The following is a 22,118-nucleotide window of genomic DNA, read 5'->3' on the forward strand; positions in this document are numbered from 1 at the left end:
GAGATGAGGATGCCCTGGCACTCTTCGAACAGGACAACGTCTCTTCTCTGAAGAAACTGTCACTTCTGGTTTAGGAAAAGGCAGTGTTCCAGAATTACAGACCACTACTTACGTAAGGGTTCTTGGACTAGCCCTTAAGTATTCTATAATGCAATAGTTTTTTTAAACAAAACAATACATAGAAGTCAGTGCTTGTGCCTATATGCTCAAGAATTAGGAAGACGATTTAATTACTGAAACTGTTGCCAAATCACACTTGCAGTACTTGCTTATAATTTTGTCTTAATCTTTCGGAGCCAGCTTCTTAGTTGGATATTTTAAATTAAGCAGTCTCAGAGAAATTAATTATCCTTAAATGCCATAAAATGTTAGACTGAGGTCTGTTTTGGAAGTTTCAGGGAGCCAGCAGACACAGCTACTTCTCTAAGAGACCGACAGATATTAATTTTTAAAACCTATTTTTAATGCAGAAGCTGGCAAAACTGGGTACATTTTGTCCCAGGATACAGACACAGCTACCGCTGATTTCAATGAGATTCCCACAGGCAGTGTGAAGCAACAAATTTGGCCCCTGGCTCAGTTTTCAGTCAGTAAATCTTTTTTGCTGTCTAAAATCTTTCTGGTTGGTTTGAGAAGGCAAGACTAACAAGGGGAAAAAGGCAGCTAAGTCAGCGCACCATGTTTGGCCTGGAAGATTTCTTTTTAGACTGAAAAAAGACACTGTGCACAGAAGCTCATAGCTCCAGCATCTCCAATGGCTTTTCATCAACAAAGGAAACAGTGAAGCAAAACCTGTGGAGAATGTGAAAACAGAGTTTCAAGAGGGGCGACTCAAAGATGTACTCCCAGGCAGGTGGGAAGACTGAGGCTGAGGAAGTAGAACTCCCTTTTCCAGAATCTACATGTTTGGACAAAAAAGCCTGTAAATTAAGTTATGAACCAGAACAACTCAGTGCAACCTTGCCACAACCTTGATATATTGCAAAGATGGAAAATTAGAAGTTAAATGAAAACATCATTAATTGACTGATGCTGTGCTGTCTGGTACTGGACGCTTGTTGGAACGATGCTGTAGGACAGCAGAATGCAGCAGCTGAGCTCCCCTCATTAGGTAAATTAAGATCAGCCTTTCTGAAAGGTGTACTACAAAAGCATCTGCTTGACAGCTAGAAGAAGGCTGTCTTTTCAATGTGTTGACTAATTTCAGTTTCTTAAGTAGGATATTAATTTATCCTACCACATATAGGATGAGAAGGCATTATATGGAAAGTAAAAAGAAAAGAAAAAAGAAAAAAGAAAAAAAAATCAAAACCATTTAAATCTGTGATCCTAACTCTGATTTTAAATGAGGAAAATAGCCTTACAAGCAGTTATTAAAAGACAGTATTTTCAGTTTATGAAAAAAGAGCAATGTTCTCTTCTCCTAATCCAAATAAAAAGACATGAAGAAGGATAAACACAACTCAAAATACATCATCCAAACACCTGCTCACAAACTGATCAGCTACCTACACAGAGGTACAGACGTTTCATCACATCCTTAGCACACGCAATCTGTTGTAAAGTACTGAAGAGAATGGCCCACCTGGTTTCCAGCGGGATGTTGCTGTTCAGTAACCAGTTGTCCTGAGCGTGGGCTGGTTCTTGAGTGCTGGCTGGTTGTTCCCCTGACAGAGAGTGGTCCGTGGGAGCTGGGCTTGGATTGCTGCGTGGAGTGAAGTTCCCTCTGTTCAGGGAATTGATGGAGGCTGCGTGATGTTGGTTAGGGGTGTGAGCATGTGATATTGGAGGTGGTGGAGTTCGGAGTCGTGAATGATTTTGAAGATTTGGAGGATGATCTAAAAGAGAAGTGAAATCTTGTTAAGGTTCAGGATGTCAGTAGTTCTGTGCTACACTCATTTCTGTGCAGGCACTTTCAAAGTGTACGACGGCTTGGATGCCACATATCTTAAACTAACATGTGCTTGTTCCAGGTGTCCTAATGACACGTGCACTGACCCACTAGCTGGCTAGAGAAATATTTTGGTTTCATGCAAGAAAGTTATGAATGCTTAAAGGACTGCAATAAGGCCATCCTGACAGCCAGGCTAACTCCAACGCACAACTGCAGCGTGCAAACTGCGGTCTATCTGTGACACTGATTTGTGATAAAGCGAGAAAAATACAACCAGCCTAGAGAAATAACACTTAAGAACAATTTTCTGATAGATATACAGCTCCCAGTGAAGTTTGTTCTGCCTGTGTTCCTCAAGAAGTTTCAATAGTTAAGCCAACAGGAAGACTGAGAACACATTTAGTCATAGACTGAGTTCAGAGAAAGCCATAAAACTGTGTCAGGATTACACAGTTTAACAAAATGCAGTAGTCTGTATTGTTAGAGATGTATTCACACTGAGTAAAAAATGCACGTGGCGTAAAAACTGAGGTGTCAGGAAAATAAAGCAAAGCATAACAAAGAAAGATGTAAAGAAAGGTGATGTAGCTGTTTTCAGTAAAACTCCAGATATCATTGTTTGTCAGCCAAGAGTTTGAGGGAGGTAGATTGAAGAAGGCAAACACTCAGGAAAAGATCAACATAGTGCTGATTATCTTGGTGTTTTTAGTTTGTATCTAACTACTTTCACATGTTGGATGGAACTTAAGGGAGTCTGGAAGTTCAAAATATTGATATGGGCTCCATTAAACATTCCGCTTTGATTTTAGTAGACTTCAGCTTGCAAGTTGTTAATCCACAAGAGTTATCTGATGTCTTACCTGAAAAACAAAGGTATCAATCTAATACTTCCCAACTAGACTTTAGTATCATGAAAAACTAACACTCATTTAGTCTCTAATCAGAGAGCTCAGGAATCAGTGTACAATGTCATAAGTTACAGTGAATGGTGACAAAATTACCAGGACATTTAATGACACTTTTGTCATTTGGATTAGGACCTGGATTCAGGAAAAGAACAAGGGAAGCTTTTACAAATCCCTGCAGGCTCTTGGATGTTTAGACACAAGATTAAATTTAAAGATGTTTCCCATCCTTTCCTTCGTCACCCTATGTTAACTCAAACAATCTCATTAATAATTGTAGTTAAATTATTCCAAAACTGTAGGGTGGTTGAGGTGATCTAGCAAAACAGTGGGAAATATTAGTTATGAAGGTGCCTGTTGTCTGCTTAGAATCATTAAGACTGGAAAAGACCACTAAGATCACCAAGTCCAACCCCAACCCATCATGCCCACTGTCCACATCCCTCAGTGCCACATCTCCATGGTTCTGGAACACCTCCATGGATGGTGACTCCACTTTACCACCTTCCTAATTGTATCTACATGTAGAATATGCATCTCTGTTTGGCCTTTTTAAGTTGGATATTGGAACTGGGTTATATATTACATAAGAATTAGTGCTTTTAGGGTTCATTTTACCTTATAATCTGAAGAAGGCTATAGTTCACATTAAAAGTACTGTTGTCTCTACTATACTTTAATGCAACAGACAATAATCAGCTCAAAAAGAAGTCTGTGCCATTAATTTGCTTTTGGGTAGATCATTTCTCCCCAGGAATCTCAGGTCCGACTCCCCATCGTACACCCAGAATTAAAAATGCTATTCTGGACTCCAATGTAAGGCCAACTCTTGTTGAACAAGCTAATGGGAAGGGTGAGTAGCAACCGTGGCTGCTACAGATGAGGAATGCCAGAACCAAAGCAGGTTCCATCAGTTCTGCAGCACCATCTGAGTGGAGACATCCAGCTGCCCTTGCACTGGACATTATTTGGAACTACTGATTAAATGAAACTTAATGAGCAGAGAGACAGTAAAAACAACAGGGGAGGATTACAGATTTTCAGTTTCTAGGGCTGTTCATCCATCTATCCATTCCCAAGAATTTAATTCATCCCAGAAAAAAAAAGCCTCAAAGTCTAAAAAGGAGCAGCATCCCAAAGTTTCCAAAGTTCAGCTATCCATGTTTCTGTTACAGACAATACCCAAGATGAACCCTCTGAGAAAACAAGAGAGACAAACAGGTGAACTTCTGACTAAGTGACAGGTATTCTGGGATGTCCTCCTCCTAGCGTTTGTCTTTTCCTACAGAAGCCCCATTCTCACTGAGCCAGAGCCTGCCACCAAAGACCAGTTATGTAAATTCCAATTTACTCACTATTACTGCAGACACATTGCAGATGCTATTATGGATAATGCTTTTGAATCAACTAAAATGTGTCATTTTCGTGCTCTATTTGCATACCCTCCGTGATTTCATTGCTAAGTAAAGACAGCACATTTATCCTACTCTGGCCCATGTGATTTTTCGTATGATTTTATTGCTTATATTTCTTTTCCTGACATGTAGGTAGCTTTTCCTCCCAGAATGTTCTTAATTTTATTCATGTACAAATTCTGAACACTTTTGTCACATCTGAACATTGCTGCATTTAATATACCTTGACTGGGATTAGCAGCTATCTCCCTTGCCTTATGATCCTTTATTTTCCTCTTCTCAAGTGGAGGAACATTAGAAAAAAAGGTGCAGATGAAAGCACAAGCTATAAAATCTTCCTACTGACAATTACTGCCGCTCTGCAGGATTTTCTTGATGCAACAAAACTACTGAGGTTCTTACCCTCTTTGGTAACAGAAGTCCTAGAGGATTTGCAAAAGATATGGAAACCCATGAAGTGAATTCGTTCTTGATTTCCCAAAACTGCAACTGTCCCTTTATTTGAATATGCTCTCTTTAACTTCTTCCACAATTTCTGAGTGATGGTGAAGTGTGGACGTTTGGCCCCATGGGAAGCAGAACCTTAATGCTGGCAGCAGTGGCTCTCTTACATTTTGTATGTGCCTGTATCTTAAACACTGGGCAGACACTCAGATTGTCCTGCTGCATGTTATATACAAACCCTCTGTAGTTACAGCTACTTAGGCAGAACTGAATTTTTACAGATGCCTTTACATAGGAGGGATAGAGGGGAAGTCACAGTGAGCTTTCTGCATTTAAAAGCAAACCACTGTTGGGACAAATAATTGCAGAAATTCAGAGGACTTTCTAGAGAAGCCAGACCTTGTGGCCTCTGCACACAGTATATTACATTTCTCACAACATTTTAAAATCAGTTATGAGATGGCTAACTATGATTTCTTGGAGGTTATCCTGCTTTACTCATGAACAGACAATTTTCTGCATTTTCCTCCTTGCTGAAGGTTTCCAAAAAAAAACCCCTTGGATTTTATCAGTCCCTCTTTTCAGAAGGACCAGGTAAGCTAACAGAGCACTGAGGAATAACAAAACACCCCAGAAAATAACAGTCTTCAAATTTCTAGCTGTTCCCAGAGTCTATGGAACACAGCCTACGAAGCGATTTTGGACTTGAACGGACAGCAGAAGAGATCTTAGGATCATGGAATCACGAAGGTTGGAAAAGACCACTAAGATCATCTAATCCAACCATCAACCCATCACCAGCACGCCCAGTATCCATCAGCAGCACAGGAGTTCCCACAGCCTTGGATGCCAGGTGCCAGTGACGTAGGATCCCAGTGCTGAAGTTCAGTATGTCTAGAAGATAGCTAGGCACTGTGGAAGTCTAAATAGCTTAGAGTTTCATTCATATCCCTGTAAGGTTAGTTTCCTCTAACGGCTCTTCAAAGTGTGTCTCATATGAAATATGTCAGCATTCAAATGTAACACTGAAATCCTGACTGCGAAAAAACACCCAAAGAAAATCAAGTTGCTCTTGTGTTGCTTTTTTGTTTGTTTCTTGACATTAAAATGCCATTGACTAACACTGGCTTGGTAACCACAGATGAAGCAGGACTGAAAGATAATTCAGTTAATGAAGCTTGTACTTGGCAAATATTAGAGAGAAATGTGTGAATGAAGAAGTGAATAAATGTGAACCATAAAAAGATTGCCAGTGAGGAGCTAATATGACAAAATTTGAATAAAAGCTCTGAACTTCACGTTCCTTTTCTTTTCCTTAGTCTTCAGTGAGCAATGCTGTTATGAAATTAGTCTATGTAACGATTACACTTTTTGATTCATTAGGTTTTGGGATGGTGTTCAGGACAAATGTGCTAACCTCAAAGTTAAAAATGCACTCACTCATATTTTTTTTCTCCTTTTTTTCCCAGCTTGCTCGGTGCCTCCACACATTTGTCATTCATATGTCTGCTGTATTCTGATGGCCTGATGCCTGACCAGTGTCTGGGTTAGACAGAGGAAATATTTCTCCTTACTTGCTGTGGATAAAAACAGGCAGGATGAATCACTTGTTCCTCCCTTGAACTCAGACTGCACAGTAGTAGCTGTGATGACTACCGTGGCAGTGTGACTTTGGACAGCAGTGCTTGTACCCACGCAGAAATCCCTCACTGCAGAGGAAATAATCTGTTTAAAAGTAATTCACTTCTGCATTTGACAGCCAGGAAAGCTAAGAGCCTTGCTCTGGCTCCAGGACCATGCCTCAACCAGCTGCACATGGGGGCTCACAACCCTCACACCATCAGCCAGCTGAAAATACCCCCGCAGACTCTCTGTTCCTTTGGGTGCCATTGGTGATGGGAACTAGGGGACTTCCACTTGTTAAGCAGATGGACCTCCTGACATCAGGTGGGCTATAAAAGACTGAAGCAGGTCTTCCCCAGCACCTTTTAGGGAGCACTGAGAGTTTAAACAGCAATTTGTAGGAAACTCCCTCCTCTAAGAAACATCTAACGCCAGGCTCTGTATAGACTGGGACAGTCTAATGATAAAGCCACCAAAATGGAGACAGAGGTGAATCAGGTCGTCAGTATCCAGATGATGGAGTTACATGTAGATGTCAGTTTTCCCTCCCTAACATTTAAAAGCTGCAATCGGTGGTGCAATTCAAAGGTCTCTTGGATTCTGAATGACTGAATTTCTCCTTAAGATGAATATCCACCGAATTGATCTTCAGACTGGCTTCTCCCACCATCGAGATACCATCAAGTACCTTGCTGTGAAATCTATCTTTTGCTCTGACAACATGTTGCACTGCTGGTTTTCAAAATACTAAGCAAGAAAATGAATCATAAAAGCAAACAGGGAAGCGATGGATAATCTCCATGAAGTAGCTAAACAACAGTTGGAAAGCTACCTTTATTTTTTTTCTCTGTTTTATTTTAAGTAACAGCACAAAAGGGAGCTGCTATTCCACCAAGGACTCCAACCAGAGAAAAGCCCAGTCTTCACCTTGAGCTGAAAATCAGCTATGCATATGTACTGGTTCTCCAAGCTGGGCTTTTTACTTTTTAAAAAGTAACACTTTTTAAAAGGTCCATGTCACTGTTGAAGCCAAATCAGATCATTGCCGTGGCTCACAGCTTCAGTAACTTCATTTGTTCAGGTGAACTTCATCAAAAATCAGGCCCACCTAATGTGATATGTGCACATGTAGAACGAGTTGAAGCTTCTCTCTAGCAGCACGGATAAACACTTTGCTGCTTTTGCAGCTTATAGAAAACAACAGGTGCACAAAATCAAGTCCAAACAAGCCATCTTCTCAGTATTTTTCCCATCTAATGTGTACAGTACATGCAAACTTTCCTCTCAAGTTCCAAAGTGCCTTTGCAAAAGCAAAATATTGACTTTTGGGGTTTAAATCAATTTTGTACTTGATGCTAGGCTGTCAAGCTTTGGCTCTACACAGTCAACGAGAGCTCTGGGTGGTTGTTCTTTCATTAGTATGCATCTGATTGAATTGTACACCCTGCAAGTAATGCTTTTTAAAAGGTCCATGTCACTGTCAAAGGATGCTTTGCTGACTTTTAACCCATGGTGTCCATTATCGAAGTTAATAAAAGGACACTAAAAACAAGGCAGAAGCTTCCTATTCAGACTCTGACAGTTTATGAAGAATCATTACCTTAAACAGGGCAAGGTAAAAAAAACAAAACAAAACCAAGAGAATGCCTGGCAGAGTGTAAATGAGTTAGTTAGAATTGGATAACATGTTTAAGTTCTTAAATAAATTACTTGTAACATGAGAAAGTACCTTCTACAGTGCACATCTAAGTAAATTTGCTTGCAGCTCTGGATGCCTTGGATGGTTTTGCTGCTGGAATTACAAAAAAGGAGCAGCTCTGTCGACACTGATACTATAATGTGGATGCAGTGGCAAATTTTGGAGGCTCAAACCATACAACTGCTAGCATTTATAAGGGCATATAGTGACAAGACGAGGGAAAATGGCTTTAAACTGGGAGAGAATAGTTTTAGACCAGATATTAGGATGAAATTCTTTACATTAAAGGGTGGTGAGACACTGGCACAGGTTGCCCAGAGATGTGGATGCCCCTCCCCAGAAGCATTCAAGGCCAGGCAGGATGGGGCTGTGAGCAACCTGGTCTAGAGAGAGGTGTCCCTGCCTACAGCAGGGAGGTGAAACTAGATAATCTTCAAGGTCCCTTCCAAAACAAACCATTCTGTGATTCCACGATTCTGGTCTAGGCATACAAGCTGCTACAAGGCAGCATTTACATGCAAGGCAAGAAAATCCATTGGCTTGAATGAGAGAGTGTGTGTTCCCTGAACCTGAGTTGCTGCACTTGTCAAATTACAGCCAACAAATGCTTCTAATCAGCTGTGCCTGTAACCAGAACCCACCGTGCAGCTGGGAACTTGCTGCTCCCTCTTTCTGAAAAGAATTGATGCAGAAGGTATTTCTGAATATGTGTACCTTTATTGAAGTGTATTCAGTTCCCCGTGCTTTTTATGTGTAAGTGTATGCTACATAAACCCTAAAACTCATCTGCAGTCAGTCAGGGTACTGACTGTGTACTCTGTGACTGAGGATTAGGCGATGCTTCTGCCACCTGGATGATTACTCCTCACCAGGCTCCGTTCAGTGGCATCCAACTCATGCAGGCTCAGCACAAGCAGCTGGGTGCCACCCCACCCAGGAAGCCCTGGAGGAATAGAAATAACTCTCAGATTTGCTGCCCCCCACTGCACATTTAAGAAATGTGACTGTTATTCCATGTAAGGTTATTCTTCTTGAAAGAAGCTATGCATATTTCTCTGATGTTTTCCAACTTCAGGCATGGAGGATCTATTTGTACAAGGGGATTCATCAGCTTTCTCTGTCTCTGTTGTGTGACTTCCATACAGATGGAGACAAACATATAAATAAAGAGAAAACCACACAGTTCAGCCTTGTCCAACCAGACATGATTACATTGGCAAGTTTCTGAAGATTTTGCATGAAGCAGTTCCCAGAACTACAGTGCATCAGCAAAGGGTGTCTTTGGTTGCAGTAACAGCAAACAAACACAAGATTTTGCCGGTACAGCTCTGTCAAATAGTTTTGTTTTTTTTGTCATATGCCTACATTGGAAAAGCTTTGACATACAGACTTGATCTTTGCTTCCTTTTTTTTTCCTAAAATTAAAAGAAATAAGCAGCCTCTCTTCTGCTCACGCCCTTCAGAATCTATGATTCTAAACTGCTGTGACTTAGCTACACATCTAAAGGGACTGACAGATCCCAGCTCCATCAGCAAAGCTGACTATTTATAGCAGCCGAGGAAATTGTCTGTTTTATATAATTTTTACAATGTTGGCACTGGCAAGTGGCTCATGATCAAAAACCGTCCTGTTGCAAATCCAAAGTGATACAGCTCACATCCAGCTCAACTGCATGACAGAGCCAGGTGCTCACTCCCATGGTCAGGGTGAGAGATTAATATGCTGCAAATCACATTAAGAATTTACTGTAAGGTTAGCTTGGGTTTGGAGTTAGAAGGGGCATGCAATGCCCAGAGCTGCCGGTTGCTGTGCAGCACAGACATCCAAGGGAGGGTTTTGTCCCTTTCTCTTTCGGTTGCACACATCCTGGGCTTGTGAATGAATCAGACTCTGGAAACACACAGTGCCATTATCTCGCAGCAAAGCGCTTATGGAATGTGACACGATGCGGTGTAGCACAATGCCAACAAGCACTAATGCTTTTAATTATTTACTCTAGAGAAAGAAAGGGGGAAATTTCATGTTGGCTGCAGCTGAAATGAACTGCTTTATGTCTTCGGTGGAGAGTTTTTCATGCCTTTGGATCGACTTCTCTGCACGTGCTGCCAGTTGGGTGGCAGAGGCAGCAAGCAGAAGCACTGAGCAGTACAGAGCCCACTTGCCACTTTGTTTTGTTACCCTCCCTCTGCATCTGTCTCCCTTTTAACTCTATTTTGCTGCCTTTAAAGTTGTAACGATGCCATTTCTGCTAAATACCTCCAAAGTCCAGCATCAGCTGGTGACAATTCTGACAGCTGTGGCTGACTTGACGCCTGTCACTGTGATTAATACCTCCCCCCGCCCCATCCACTGCATGCACAAAAGCTGACTGATTCCCTTTGGTGAAAAACCATGGGTGCAGTTAAGTGTAAAATCTCCGCACAGGTGGAGAACCTTATTCCCTTTGGCACAGGAATCTGATTTGTGAGAGCTGGGCTCCATGACCTTTCCCTTCAGGTTCTATTTGACATTCTCTGAAGCACGACAGCAGAAGGCTGCGCTCCAAATAATTCTGAAACAGACATAAAACTTTTATATTTTTATTAACACTTGAAGAGGCCACTAAAAGAAAATCAAAACTATGAATCTGTCAAGACACCCCGGTAATGCTGCACTTTGTTCACAAAGCCACCGCGACAGAAGGGCAGTATAGTTTATCGGTGGGTATGTTTGTCTGTTCATAACACTTCTGTCCCCTAAATAACTCAGCACCAATTAACACAGTCCCTCTGGCAACACACTTCTGAGAGGAAGTATTTCTGATGGCCAGCCTCATTTATCATATTCTTTTTGTTTTTCTTATGCATTTGCAATATAAACCACAGAATCATGTTATTGAATCATGGAATCACAGAATGGCCTGGGTTGAAAAGGATCACAATGATCATTTACTTTCAACCCCTGCTATGTGCAGGGTTGCCAACCAGCAGCCTAGGCTGCCCAGAGCCACATCCAGCCTGGCCTTGAATGCCTCCAGGGATGGGGGCAACCTGTTCCAGTGTGTCACCACCCTCTGTGTGAAAAACTTCCTCCTAAAATATAACCTAAATATAACGTCTCAGTTTAAAACCATTCCCCCTTGTCTTGTCACTATCCACCCTCACAAACAGCTGTTTTCCCTCCTGTTTATATGCTCTCTTCAAGTACTGGAAGGCCACCATGAGGTCTCCTCGCAGCCTTCTCTTCTCCAAGCTCAACAATCCCAGTTCCCTCAACCTTTCCTCACAGCAGAGCTGCTCCAGCCCTCTGCTCATCTCAGTGCCCTCCTCTGGACCCACTCCAAGAGTTCCACGTCCTTCCTGTGCTCGAGGCCCCAGGTCTGGACGCAGCGCTGCAGATGGGGCCTCACAAGAGCTGAGCAAAGGGGGGCAATCACCTCCTCTCCCTAGTCTAGCCACCTCTAGCCATCTCTGTATGTAACTAATAAAAATCAACATTAAATATGCATTAGTAGGTCATGAAGACATTTATACATAGAATCATAGAATCATAAAATGGTTTGGGTTGGAAGGGACACCAAGAATCATCAGTTTCCAACCCCCCTGCCACATCAGGGCCACCAACCTCCAGATGTGGTACCAGACCAGGCTGCCTAGAGCTCCATCCAACCTGGTTTTGAACACCCTATAAAAATTCTAATATTACTATTATTATTCTTTCATTCTCCATGTACCTTTGTATCTATACTATACTACAAGGATTGTATCTATGCTATACTAAAAGGACAGAGCAGCCATGTTATACTTAAAAACTTTTCTTAGTTCTTGTTCTTAACTTTGTTAGTCACATACCAGGAGGCGTTGCCTTTACTGGCATCATATATTAAAGTGATGCTCACCAACTTTTATCTCAGAGAATGGGTTAATTTTAAATGACTACATAAAAAGCTTGCTGGGAGAACAGAAAGACTGCCCTAGCTTTACTGTAAGAATTTGCAAAAAAAAAAAAAAAAAAAAGTGAATCATCCATAGAAAGCTTTGGCTGGAAGGGACCTAAAGATCATGGAGATCCAACCTCTCTGTGACAGGCGGGGTTGGCTCCCAGCATTTCAGGCGGACAGGGAATTGCTCTTTGTTACATTGGTACTCATTTTGGCTTTCTTCAGTATAGGTGAAACAAAAGAAAAACACTGTATCCAATTCTAACGCAGTTGTCAAATGCACAAGTTAACAACTGGAAGAGACATATTTCTTTCTGTCATCCAACTTTGTAGACATAAGTCTATGAACTGCCCCCAGTGACACTGTCCCTGGATCAGTTAGTTCTAAATAGTTCAACGGGGAGATTTTCAGATGCACAAGCAGAAATTAGGTGACATCTCTCATTTACATCCGTGGCACTGCGCACTCACATGTGGTTATGATGAATTCCAATATTTTAAGGGAACATATCCACAGCATGGGGAATGGCTGTTTGTGAGGGTGGATAGTGACAGGACAAGGGGGAATGGATTCAAACTGAGACGGGGAAGTTTAGGTTAGATATTAGGAGGATGTTTTTCACTCAGAGGGTGGTGACACACTGGAACAGGTTGCCCAAGGAGGTTGTGGATGCCCCATCCCTGGAGGCATTGAAGGCCAGCCTGGATGTGGCTCTGGGCAGCCTGGGCTGCTGGTTGGTGCACATAGCAGGGGGTTGAAAGTAAATGATCATTGTGGTCCTTTTCAACCCAGGCCATTCTATGATTCTATGGTCATTCTATGATACGATTCATAAAATGATAGAATGTCTTAGGCTGGAAGCAACCATAATGCCCATTCAGTTCCAACCCCCTGTCATGAGGGCTCGCCATGCAGATTTTACAGCCAAGCCCTGAATTAACAGTAGTAGCACAGACCTCTGAAGCAAGGGGATTAGTTTGTTAAACAACGTGTGTTGGAAATGCATATTCCTAGCACTAGATGAAGTCCAATATTAGCTGAAGGATCCCTGAGCATGTGGCTGCTCAAGAGAGTGACATCGCACTCAGATAACTCTGTGGCACGAAGCGTGCGACTTTAAAGCTCAGCCAGATTATCACAAAAGATGAATCTTCGAAGGTTCTTTTCATTGCTTTCTGTAAGTGCTCTTGACATTCTCCAAAGCAGTTTAGGAGCTTCCTAGAAAAATGTCAAAATAAAGTAATAATTTTCTTATAATATTGCTCAACAAAATGTGAGCACGACATGATTTAGAAATTAAGGTTAGCAACTTCTAGAGACAGTGCATGCATACACACCTATATATTACCAAGAGCTTCGCTGTGATGAAAACAATAAACAGAAATGTCATATGTGTTGTCAAAGAACTTGAGTTAAAACAACTGGTCGCTGTAGAGAGGGGATTTTACACGACCTTCAAGTATCCTAACAACGTACATTTCAACTATATATGAAACTTCTGTTCCAAACACTGGTAGTTATTCACTAAGCAACGCAATTTACACCGGCTTCACACTTGGAAGCATTTGCAATAAAATTTATACGCCTTCTAACTCTTTTTAAACAGCACAAATCAAGTTCAGCGCTAAGTCGTATTAAAATACGGCCTTACTTTTTTAGGGACAATCTTGTTAAAAGCAACCAGCACAATTCCGTGAGGGTGACAACATTTTTTGATTTAATTAAAGAGATGATTGTAAAGACACGTTTTACTATCTCTAACTCCAGGCCTCCAGGTGATAAAGGTTTTCTTTAATTCCCTTCATAGTCCCACAGCCTCCTCTACTCCCCAGCTGAATGATGTACGGTCTGGAACTGGCCCATCGTAAACCACAGGCTGTAAATAAACCCGTGGGATGGAGAATTGGCTGGAGGCTTTTAGGAGTGCCAACATAACACGTGCCATTCAGTTTACTGTGAGAGGACTTCTTTCAAAAAAAAAAAAAAACAACAAAAACCAACCATTTCCAAAGTCAAATTACTTAATAACATGATTTCAATGAATACTGATGGGACCCCTGTCTTGAATGTCATGGGATATGCTTATGAATAGAACTCCAGATTTATCATCTTTACCCTAAATTGTCCTAACGCACTTATTTAACAAATTGATATCAAAAAGATAAGAATCATGTAAGTCATCACTGGAAGGCCGTTCTGCCCAATCCAGGACCAGCCAACTGTTACGAGGGATCACAGCATTTCACAGCAGATTCAGCTCTTTACGAGGGTAGATAATGGCAGGAAAAAGGGAAATGGTTCTAAGTTGAAGGAGGGAAGATTTAGGTTGGATGTCAGGGGAAGTTATTTAGTAGGAGAGTGGTGAGGTGCTGGAAGAGCTGCCCAGAGAGGCTGTGGGTGCCCCATCCCTGGAGGTGTTCAAGACCAGGTTGGATGGGGCCCTGTGTGATTCTGTGATGCTGTGAAGCTGCTCTGAAGACAAGAGCAAAACTTGAAAAGTACGGTTGGAATTTTACAACTCATCTTCTGCAAAAAATACTTTAATACTTGATGGGAACTTTAACAGCAGAGATCAGGCAGGATTTCCTTTGTTCTTCAGTTGCAGTGATCTAACCATGACAGTGACAGAGATGTGTACCCCGTTCTGAATCAAAAGCCCATCTTCCCGTCAGTGTAGCCATTTGGAGAGAAATGTGCAGAAACTCCTGCAGAGATGCACTGCCTTGATGTGCAGCAAAATTCCCGTACTGTCAATACTTGCCTTGATCTGCAAGGTAACTTGCTAGATGTCAGCAGCAGTTCTTTGCACAGTACATGGCTACTAGAGAAAGTTTAGAAGATGGCAATGCACTGAGATTAATCAGTGATTGATGCCTCACTGCAGAACAAATGGGCAGAGCTTGTGGATACAGTTTGGAACGTTCACCTTCAGCCAGAAAAAAACATCATATTGAAAAATTCGATAGTTCCTATCTAGCCAAAGGAGAAGAGAAAGAATGAGGCAGGGTAAGGTTAGCCCTGAAGAAAGGATCATTGACAGAAGGACCACATTCTGCTTTTCTCTTCCACAGTTTTTCTTCTTAACAATCTATTTACTTCTGAGCAGGTCCTGATTTTTCCCAATTTGTTGGGTCTCATAAGTCAGATAAACTGGAGGGTTGGACGTAGGTGCTCCATTTTCTCCACACTTCTACCCAATCCAATTTGTTACCTTCGGGAAGATTCACAGGCAGACTGCATCCTGAAGTCAACCACAAACCCAAACCTGATGGGATCTTGAAGGCAAAGAGCTCACAGAGAAACTCCGGGCAGCAAAGAATTTACACTCTCTATTTCTTTTAATTTATGGTAGCAAAGCTGCCAGTTACAAACCCAAAAGCTTCCATGTAATTACACAGCATCTCATGAATGAGTAAAGTGATACTTAGCCTATATGGGACCTGATGCTTTTAAAATAATCTATGTGGTGTACTCTGAGAGCCACAAACATAAATAATACTTTTTTATTGCACAGCAACTTTCACCCTAGACTCTCCAACTAATTTATAGCATTAATTAGTTAAGAGCATCTGATAACAGGACTCCATATTAAGATGATTATGACTATAATTAAAGGTAATGAAATGATGAAAAGACCTGTGCTTGACTGGAACATTAAAACAGTCAACTTTGAAGTAACAAAAACAATGTTGAGAACAGCCAAAGATGTGTGACTAAATCCACACGAACTAATGGAGTTCATTTCTCTATGCCAACCCTGCCTCCAGGTAGGAATATGTTGCGTGAGATTGGAAAGATTTGGTAGAAGTTTTGCAGTGGTACAGCAAGGAAATTAACACCAGAACAGAAAACCTGAGGCCAGCGAGGCATGCAGAGTTCTGTGGCGGCAATTAGAATTGGATGACTGAGCTCAAATGCTTTATGTTTCTAAGAGGAAACTGGTTTGGTTTGCAGAAGCGTGAATTCTTCAAGATATTGCTGTCTTTGGTTTCATTCTTGATGGACACATTATGCATGCACCACTATCTCTTGGAGATACATTTGCTGAGATCAAGAATGTACCTTAAATAAGGTTTTGGGCCCCCTGTGCCATGTGGGCTAGATATTGCTGGGTCCCTCTGTAACTGCAGAATTCAAATGCAATATGGTGCTGTTGTGATAGAGCAGGAATCTTTGCATTGGGAGGACAAATAGAGATTGTTAGGAGAATTATAATGCATTCTTTGACAAACCTGTCAAAATGATAATTTATCTATCTTTATTCACTCCATATGCAGACAGTGTATGATCTCCTTCAGGTAGAATGCTGCCTCCGTTTAGAAAGGCTCAAAATTACAAGGAGAGAAAAAGACAGAAATGAAAAAGACTGAAATGAAGCTCCATTTTTCTTTAGGTATCAGCGTATGAGCTCAAGTGAAGTGACACATCACACAAATGTCCTCCAGTGGAAAATGAATCTTCTTGTTCTTCTACAAGACTTAGGATTTCTATATGGCCATTCATAGAAGACAGCATGAGGTCTCTGATAGGGGGATTTTCTAGCCAAATGGCCTCCTTGTAGTGGAAAAAGGTGTTAAAATTGTAGATGCAACACTAGGAGACACCGAAACTACATACAATGGTCACCAGAGTTCCTAGTAAAACTGAGCTGATGTGCAGATCACAGAATCATGGAACCATAATAGTTGGAAAAGACCTCAAAGATCATCCAGTCCAATCACTGACCTGCCACCACCGTGCCCAATAACCACATTCCTCTGTGCCACATCTCCACTTTTCTTGAAAACCCCCAGGGATGGTAACTCAACCACCTCCTTGAGCAGCCCATGTCAGTGCATCACCGCTCTTTCCAAGACATTTTTCCTTATATCAAACTTTAACCTCCTCTGGTGCAACTTAAGGCCATTACCTTTCATACTATCGCTAATTACCTAGGAGAAGAGGCCAACCACTTCCTCACAACCTCCTTATAGAGAGTTGTACAGAGTGATAGATGAAGGCATCTCAGCAGCTGAAGAGAACAGTGTGGCTCCTGAGGGAAAACTATTTTGAAAAAGGCCACTAGGGAACACACTAAGCTTTGTGATTACTTTTCTGCTACTTGATGGATTTAGACATATATGGGTCTTTCGACTTCCTCTTTGACACTGGCCATGTGGGTCAAATGGGAAAGCTCCTAATGAACACTGAAGCACACTGCCTTGTAATGTGTTGTGACACACAGCTGCAGATCTCCAGGACAGGAGAACCCACAGTATCAGGCTGAGGTCCGTCAGCTGCAGTCACAAGCATGCTTCAGAGGAGGTAGATATTGTTGTGACTGGAAGTCAGAGAAATGATATCTGGGAGGTTGACTTGGTGCTTAGCAGAGCAGCACAGACTCTATGCTGCAGTCTATTGTAGGCAGGCTGCTGTAGGTTTCTCACATAAAACAGCTGGCACAGAAGTGCTTGATGGTTGGAATACAATGCAGGGCTGGTATCTTGTGCTACAACCTAAGTATCAGAGACAAAAGGGTTTTAATTCTGAGCTAGGGTCAGAGTTCTGCCAGCATGATTACTCATAGCTCCAGGAAAAGACAGCTTGAGCCAAGGTGTGCTTCACTCAGCAGCTGTAAGGAGGAAACTCCCTTTGCGTTTTGCCCTTGTACCTGTGAGGGTTCTCTATGCACACATGTACCTTGTTCTTATCTTTTCATAGAAGTATACAACCATTAAGGTTGGAAAAGTCTACTAAGATCATCAAGTCCAACTATCAAACCATCCCCACCGTGCCCACTGACCATGTCCCTCAGTGCCACATCTCCGTGTCTCTTGAACATCCCCAGGGATGGTGACTCCATCACCTCCCTGAGCAGCCTGTGCCAGGATGTTCCCCATGAATTGATCCTGGGCACTTTGGAATACCTCCTCAGATACAATTTATAAGAGCAATACTCACAGCTGGACTTGTTAAGATGAGACTGGAAAGAGGAGTCCAGAAAGATGTGAAGGGGAAGGAAAGGGAAGTGAGTGGAGTATCTCCCAAACTACCAGTCAGGAAGAGCAACGTTCTCTGAACTGACACAACTACAGAAAGTCACCAGACAATATCTATGCTAAATTCCACTGAGATATCATGGGTCAAATGTCTGCTTCTACATCAACATCCAAAAAATACATGGTCTAGAAGCACTCCAAAAAGAAATGCGGTTTGTTGTTTTTTATCCACCATTTCAGATGCTGATTTATGTTACTCCTACTCCCACTAGCTTGAGTTTACGAAACAAATAATGTGACTGCTGGAGAAACTTAAACACATGGAGCAGTCATATTCTCGACTTTTGGCTACTCCAACTTCCTTCATCTAATTTATGTTACTGAAGTTGTCAAGAAGAGAGTGCTCTCTTGGCAAATAAGAATGAATGCAAAGGAGCAATCAACAACATATATAGCACACAAATCTCTGTACCTAGCCTCCCAGGGACTGGAAACAAGTTCAGATTTAGACAGAATATCCCCAGGGATTTTACACCTATAAATATAACAAACTCTGTAAAAACCCAAAGTGTGAAGCAAGCACTTCATCAAAAGTTTATTTTGGTTTTCAACAAATAGGAGAATTAAAACTCCTGCTGCTCACACGAGCTTGTGTGTCTGGTATTTCTTGATAGATAAAATTATTCATGGCATATTAGAGCTGCCAGAATGTTCAACAAGGAAAAAAAAAAAAGACGTATCACTCCTACAGGAGATCTAAACAACTTCATTAGAGAAGCTGTGAGGGAGTCACAATACATTAGGAAGGACAAACGTAGTCTGCAGTGTGGTTTTGGTTCTTTCTACACCACTGATGCACCAGAGGAAAGCACTAATTACACTTACTTCTATTGAATTTTTTTTTCTTCAGGATGGATTACCTTGTCCTCCCCTGAATCTAATGATTTAAATTAGAATGAAATCACCATCTGATGGAGGTTAGAAGTTACCCTTGAAAGAAAGACATCAAACACGGCATTATAAAAAATCCCCTTTCCCTATTAACTGCCCTTCCAGAACTGTCGGACTAAGTTGGGAGTGATGAGATCTAGCAAATACCACAGTGACAGCATGTACCACACATTGCAGGAAATGCCAGATACATTTCCTGTGGCTAGATAAGTTCAGAGATCTGGATCTGGATCAAATATGATCCTGTTTACATCAACGTAAATCCAAACTAAATTCCACTGAAGCCAAGGTATTAGTTAGATCAGAATCTCGCTCGCTCTATTTTATATTATTACATTCCTAGGCATACTCTTATCTGTCTCCTTTTCCCCTTACAGACACTCCAGTTGTGCTGCCCAGACTGCGAGGATCACCTAAATGAAACTCAGATGTTACGGTCCGAATTTCTCCCAAACATGTCTGCATCAAACTCAGTGATTTACAGTTTGGGTGGAAAAGATCAAACATTTGTGCTGATTATTTTTTTTTTCTTTTTTCATGAGTGCTGTCTGCATGAGAACTCAATAATTAACAGACAATTGCCATGGCAACGTATTAAGACCAAACCTGATCATCATTAAATCAGTGGTAAAATTTCTATTAGCAAGTCACTCTTCAAAGCCCTTCCTCTACTCACACAGGTCTATAGGTGCTGGCCAGTCCTGCACTTTTTGCCTGCCATGGTTTTTGGGAGCTGAAGCTGAGTGATGGACCATAAAGAGAATTACATTTTAGTCAGATCCTTGGTTTCATAATTTACAGGCTATTACAGCAACTACAACTCTTCTTTTTCACTCTCTTTTCTTCATATTCTCCCCTCAGGTATTCCATCCCATTCCACCCATGGCATTACTCAGCCAAATCACTCCCACTTCCTATGCCTTTGCTACAGTTTCTTTGCATGGACCAATGCAGACCTCATCCGATCAAGGGGGGACTGAAAAAGCTTATGTAGATATTGCACAGAACATATAGAAAGTGACAAGAAAGAGATCTGATAGTAAATAGCACAGGAATCCATATATGCTATGGAATTAAATTACTGTAATTCTGAGATGCCAAAGTTGCTGAATCTGATACACACTTAGGAAGGTGGTAAGAGCATAGGCTAACCTCAGGTTGGTGTGCAGCTAATTGCATTGCTTTCTTTCTGCAGTGTTGTGTAACTCATTACCATTTGAATAATACAATATTACCATATGAAATGAAGCAAAACATGATAAAGCACATGCACCAAAGACTGGGAGCAGCCCTGACCTTACAGCACAAGTGCTACTTGCCTCGACTGACCCCACACGTATTTCCTGATTTATTTTTCATAAATTTCTATTTTCTGCAGCCCCCAGTAGCTTAAGCATTATATAATCAGCACTTTGAAAGCTGGGAGAATTACAGGCTCCCAACATTTCTTTCCTTGTAGATTATTTTCTTCATCTGCGTGATCTCAGTGATGTGCGTAAAACTCACGCCCCAGATTTTAATGATGGTGACCTTTGGGAGTAACAGTTGAGTCAATACCATATTAAACATGAGCCTGCTACTGTACTGTGTTCCTGCTGCTGTAGCCTAGTGAGAGGGTGACAACTGTAATTATCAGTTCTTTCTATGAGGACTCTCAGTCTGTGGACATGCATGGAATTTTGGTGTGGTATAACTTTGTATCGCCATCACAAGTGGAAGCATTCCATTTTCCACCAGTTTCAGAAGTCAGCTGCATCTGACGTAGAGAACAGAAGTAAATAATACATACGCAGCATCCAATATGTAGTTAAACGAATGAAAATGCACTGAATTATATATACTATCTATACAGCCATCCCTGCCCACTTTAATTCCCACCTTCACCCATCTACTGCTGGTGGCCCTAAGGCTGACACATCACAGCACTGGGACTGCTCTTTTAAGCTCCCATTCCTCCTGTCTCAGTGACAGGAACCTGCTTGTGCAGGAATTGCAGAGAATGACATTTAGATCTCCATCCACACGAGGACAAAGTGTTTGAGAATGCATCAAGGTTTCAGAAATTCCAGCAATGAGGATCGCTATGTGTATCAGCAACTTCAGCACTTGGAAACCCATGATCCACAGTGCTAAATATTTTAATCAACTTTTGATCCAGTACTCCAAGTCTCTAATGACAATGAAGGAATTATTTTTAGCAACCACTGAAAGACATTTTAAAAGGTAGGCCCTTGAGCAATACTGCTTATAAAAAGAAATCCGACCGGGTACAGCTTGCACACACAAGGGAAAGTGCAGCTGAAAAGGAATTTGACAAGTGCTGCTGCAAGGTATTTCTCAGAGACGTTAAATGTCTCCATTCCTGCAGAGTTTGGGTTTTGTTTCAACATCCTTTTGCTATTCAGTGTCAACGCGCAGACTAATTGTGTGTTACCATGGCAGTTTTCACTGTGGAGTTATTTCACATACTGCACCATATTTTATACTAACTTGCACAGTTATTACTAGGTCTGACCAGAGGACAACTTGATGGCATAACGAATTCTGTAGGAGAGAGAATCTGAGCTGAGGTGCACTGAACGTTAGCCTACAATAAATCTGCTAACTTCAGCAGGCTTGTGCTGGTGCAGATCATATGTAAGTTGGATCCACACGGTGTTTCAATAAGCTACTCACGGCTGGAGGGGAGCAGACCTCCTCCTTGAATGTGGCAGAACCTGCACAGGGAACGGCCCTATTGTCTTCCTCACCTTGTTGCTGAAGAAGAAATGAGCTCGTGCTTGGACACTGCTGATAACGGAATCACAGAACGGCTTAGATCTGATGGGACTTCAAAGCACATCCATTTCCAAACTGTGCCATGAGCTCGTTGTCACCCACCAGCTCAGGCTGCCCTGACCCAATTGCAACACCTTGAACCTGGCCTTTTTGAATATCAGTAGGTTCTGGCGGGCCAACTTCTCAAGCTTGTCCAGGTTCTTGTGGATGGCATCCAATGGGGAGCACGTGGCGATCCTACACAGCAAACAAGAGCTCAGCCACCCTGGTGATGCCCGGCTGGACTTGTTCAGCATCTCAAATGCATGGTTTTAACATACCTCTTCCTTAAGAAAATTAAGTGAAATGATTAGATTTGCTTAGTCACTGTATGCTTTCTGCTCATCATAGTTACTACTACACCAAAATACCTTGCAGACAACTGAGACAACTGTTCTGATTATCCTCTCAGCCTCTCTTATCCAACCATACACACAGAAACAAATTTTTCCTTTGATTTGCTACATTTGC

General features: G+C 41.7%; 1 protein-coding gene across 1 annotated transcript in view; it reads right to left on the reverse strand.

Moving 5' to 3' along the window:
* Positions 1–22,118, reverse strand: part of TENM4 (teneurin transmembrane protein 4) — a 593,945-nt gene that overhangs the window by 207,584 nt on the left and 364,243 nt on the right. Inside the window, exon 6 of the mRNA XM_042862497.1 lies at positions 1,586–1,838. Within this exon, the coding sequence (XP_042718431.1) occupies positions 1,586–1,838 (253 nt within the window). The remainder of the gene's footprint in view (positions 1–1,585; positions 1,839–22,118) is intronic.

The sequence above is a fragment of the Lagopus leucura genome, unplaced genomic scaffold, assembly GCF_019238085.1.
Source record: "Lagopus leucura isolate 7727_CA_CO unplaced genomic scaffold, USGS_WTPT01 Super-Scaffold_702, whole genome shotgun sequence".
Taxonomy (NCBI): domain Eukaryota; kingdom Metazoa; phylum Chordata; class Aves; order Galliformes; family Phasianidae; genus Lagopus; species Lagopus leucura.